The 4,550-nt window shown below is 31.2% G+C and overlaps 1 protein-coding gene across 1 annotated transcript; it reads right to left on the minus strand.

Moving 5' to 3' along the window:
• Nucleotides 1-561: 561 nt before the first annotated feature.
• On the minus strand, nucleotides 562-4,305 carry LOC106760991. The gene is made up of 3 exons (XM_014644452.2): nucleotides 4,134-4,305; nucleotides 3,869-3,948; nucleotides 562-911 (listed from the first exon to the last, which is right to left on the minus strand). The coding sequence occupies exons 1-3, from the start codon at nucleotides 4,248-4,250 to the stop codon at nucleotides 830-832; spliced, it is 279 nt and encodes a 92-aa protein (XP_014499938.1). The 5' UTR covers nucleotides 4,251-4,305; the 3' UTR covers nucleotides 562-829.
• Between the last annotated feature and the right edge of the window lie 245 nt (nucleotides 4,306-4,550).

Genomic DNA, 4,550 nt, shown 5'->3' on the forward strand with positions numbered 1-4,550 from the left:
TTGTAGATAAATTGAATTCCAACAGCGACATCAAATGTTCAATCATTGTAATGGGAAACAGATTTCCTGCTATCATCAATGGATGTTATTTGTTGAATGAAGGAATGATGTTAGCTACACCAACGACCAAATTAGCTACACCAACCCTTTCGTTAGCTTCTTTAACTAAACCAACACCATTCTTCATATTTTATTCAATGAAAAGGATTTAGTAAGATTTCGAGTACAATTTCTATTAGTTAAAATTCATAAACGTAATTCATACAAATATATCAAAATTGACAACCAAGAATATTCTTTAACAGTAAGTAGATTTCAACTATTATTTAGTCCAGAGAATTTAAATAAATAACATAAAAAAAAGGCAAGGAAAGAAGACTATATATAGTTTTCTGGCTTCCTTGCTTAGCTTTTCATTCTTATTTTGGTTTTTTAGTTTGTAAGTAAAGGTTAAATCTCAGTTTTGAATTTGAGATAAATAGATATTAGTCAATCTCTTCACAAGTTTTTCTTCACTCCTCTCTTGTCATGTTGCTATACAAATTCTATTACATTGAAAACTAAAAGCAATCCAGCATAATTTTATTAATGATGTCATAACATCAAACAAATAACCAATCGATCATCATGCAGATTATTCAAAAACGCAACTAGTCATGATTTCTTTTTAAGTAATAAGGCATAGGACGTCTGTTTTATTGTAAGAAACAAAAATAATCTAGTTACATATTTCCTTCTCATAAAACATCCACAGGGAAGGAAATTTTGAAAACCACTACAAGACCATCTTGTGCCAAAGCTGTTAAGGCAGTTGTAAGTAAAAGTGGCACTACTGATCAGGTTTCTCAGGATTCGCCTCTCTCTTTGGAGGATCAAAATCTAGATAAGTATATGGTTCTGTAGGTTCCTCACTGCAAAAGCCACAAAATAAATGTCAACCGCTAAACAAGGTAATAGAAAAACTTGTATGGGGAAAGGAAAGCCGTGACAAGGGATGAAAATAACATTAATCTTCATTGTAGAGCCACCCCAAGCAGCAGTTGATTTAATCCTTACAAGGGCAAACCCTTTGCTATTCTATAATCATACTCAAATGCTTACTTTCTCCATCATCATATTCTCACCCCATTTTCTTATCTCTTTCTTTTCATTCGTAAGACATGTAATTCTTATTAGATTATTTTAATCTAATATTGGCTCATGTAATTTATAGAATAACTTTAATATAAAGGTTTCTAATGTGATGATTATTAAGTAATAAATATATTAAAGTTATGAGAATTACTTTAGAGTTATTAAAATCAATTCCCTCTCTTCTCACTTCATTAGGAATATTATGGTACTTTAATAAATATTTAGAAAAAGTTACCTAGAAGTTACATTGTAGTTCTTATGTGAACGAGAAAGATTACATTCCTCCACAACCAAAAAAAGTAACTAGACAGAAGAAAACATCCTATGGAACACATTAAATATCCATCTAGAGATCCTTTACAATGAATACAGGTAAGTTCTTGAATCCTTCTAACAATATAATTTTGTGAGAATCATATATCCTAAGGTCCCTATAAAATAGATTATTGGGATGTATGAAACTACATCATTATACTGGTGTCTTTAAATAAAGAAAAAACATTGTGTCCAATCTTAAAATAAAATCCTAATTTATCCAACATTGCAACAGAAACTAAACTTCTAGCACATCCAGGCACACAGAGACATCATTCCAAATCTATATGACATCCAGCAGTCAAGATCAATCCACATTTCCCAATACTTGATGGCTTGAATTCTGCTACTGTATTCGTGACTTGCAATTCCAATTGGAATTAAATTGGAAGGTGAATTGCAATAAGAATTGAGAAAGCATGTTCATTGTTACATAAAAGTGTCAATGTCAATTATGACCATATGTTTGTTTTTAATGACATTGCTACCCTTTTCTATATATATATATATATATATATATATATATATATATATATATATATATATTTGTTTTTAATGACATTGCTACCCTTTTCTATTGTAGGTTAATTGAAATAAAATCATCTCTACTTCGTAATTAATTAAAACAAAAAGATTTAATCACTTTGGAGATTACAAATCTATCATACAATGAATTCCTAAATTAGTACAATATTCCATAACCAAATATATATAGGTAGCAATGTCATTAAAAACAAATGGTCATGATTGACAGTGACACTTTTACGCAATAGTGAACACGCTTTTTCAATTCTTATATTGCAATTCACCTTCCAAGTCAATTCCAGTTGGAAATGCAATTCACAAATACAGTAGCGGAATTCAATTTTCCTTCAACCAATTGAAACTAACAATTACATATAATTACTCCATGAAGCAAAACACCATGCATGTCAAGAAAAGAGAACGCACTTTTCAATTTAAAGCATTTAATTCTATTTCAAGTAATTCAATTTGCATGAATCTTGTAACAGTATATATAAATGACCATTTAATTTTCAATCAAATGCATTCAAATCAATAAAAGAAGCAACCACTAATAAAAACTTAGAATTGTTGCAGCGGAATGCAATCCACAAAATTTCATAATTTTAAAATTAGGTTTTCTACAATTTGGGGAAAATTCCAATTCAAATCAAGAAACTACTCTATTTCATAGGGACCTCACGATCTATGCTTCTCACAAAATTATATCATTAGACGGGTTCAAGAACTTACTTGGATTTATCGTAAAAGATCTCTTGATGCATATTGTCCCTCTTTTTATATCCCTTGATGACTTTTTTTTCCTTCAGGAACGTAACCTCTCTCATTCACAGATGAACTGTGTATTGTAACTTCTAGGTAGCCATTTGAAATATTTATTAAAATACCATAATACCCTTAATGAAGTGAGAAGAGAGGGAATTGATTTTAATAACTCTACAATAATTCCCATAACTATTCTTGAATTAATATATATTAAACATAAAACATAGGTTTTGAAATAATGGTAACCGAGAATCACACTTATCTCGCAAGTATATATGTCAGTCACTTTATGGACGCTTAAAAAATTCCTAGTTGTGTTTAATCCTTTTACTTTTATGTTTTAAATTTGTACACCATTTCAGAAGAGAATATCACAGTAATGCGACAAAATGATGAATTATAAGGAAAACTGCACTCATATCTCCTAAAGTCTTCTTAACTAATGATCATACTCTCTAGTTTTTACATTGAGCATTCACTTCTTCTTTGTTTAGGCACACCCCCTGCAAGATCATATACTCCACCAACGGAAGGTACTTACTCAAAGACTTCTTTTACAACTCATGATCCCACAATTCCAAAGAAGATAAAAGCAGCTGTACATTAGAGACGCGGAGCTATGTTATGCATTCCTGGATTCTCAAGAGTTCTGCTTGTATTGCAATTTGCAAGTAATGACTTTGCTCTTCCTTTACATTCCATTCATTTCCCTATTAATTGCATGTTTTTTATGATATTTGGAGGATGGCCATATGTTCCGGTGCTATCTCAGGGAAAACAAGTGTTGTAAAAAATTAGAGGGGTATGATTGTTATTTAGGAAACTTAACAAAAGGGTCAATGTAATTTTCCCTAAATTATTTTATTATGCTTAAAACAATTCGAGCTCACTTATAAACCACAGATTCTCTCTTGTGTATTTTATACAAAGTTTTACATCTGCGCTATGCCTAATATAATGTACCATATTTCCCTATCCCATATTGTGTCATACCCATGTCCCTTGTCACATTTGTGCTTCCCAAATTATATCCAGCCACAATAATATCGCGATCGAAGCTCAATTCATAAAATGAAATTATCTTAAAAGAAGAGAGTAGATATAATTGCAAGGTAGATGATAATCTGACCCAGGTTTTGAACGCATGCACTGCCAGAAGAGCTTGAAAGGTCCCGGAACAGTCTTGAATGGGTTTCCCTCAAAGCAAGCCTACAAAATTCACCACCTTTATTCATGACCTATAGATAATAATAATAATAACAGAAAGAATGTTCCAATTAAACAGACGAAAACAAGAAAAAGCGAGGACAGATCCCGAATCACATGAAGAAATCCATGAGAAGTAGTGAAGGTAAAATTGAAAAGGGAAAAGGGAAAAGGGGAAAAAGCTAAACCTGGATAACATCCTCAACACGGTCGTTGCAACGGTGAGCTTTGGGTTCAGGATGATTGTCTCCGGTGATCCCCCATGGACTCTCTCTCCTCGGCACCGGTCTTGATTCGTTACTCATCTTTCCTCTTGTTCTCTCCTTCTCTTGTTGAGACACACTCCCTTCTAACAAAGAAAAATAAAACCCTATTCTTTTCTTCTTCAAACTCGCTGTAACTCAGTAAAAATATTTCACTGTTGTTTTTTAAGAGGATTTGGGTAAAGAAAAAATATTTTAATTCATAAAAATAAGAATTATTATTATTATTATTAATTATATTAAAGATTAACTTAATTTAAAAATATAATTATCACAATTTCTTCGCAAATTGTTTTAATATTAAAGAAAAAGTTAAAGCAAAGATTTTTTTTCAATTTGCAT

This window comes from Vigna radiata, chromosome 5, assembly GCF_000741045.1.
Source record: "Vigna radiata var. radiata cultivar VC1973A chromosome 5, Vradiata_ver6, whole genome shotgun sequence".
In the NCBI taxonomy this organism is placed as follows: domain Eukaryota; kingdom Viridiplantae; phylum Streptophyta; class Magnoliopsida; order Fabales; family Fabaceae; genus Vigna; species Vigna radiata.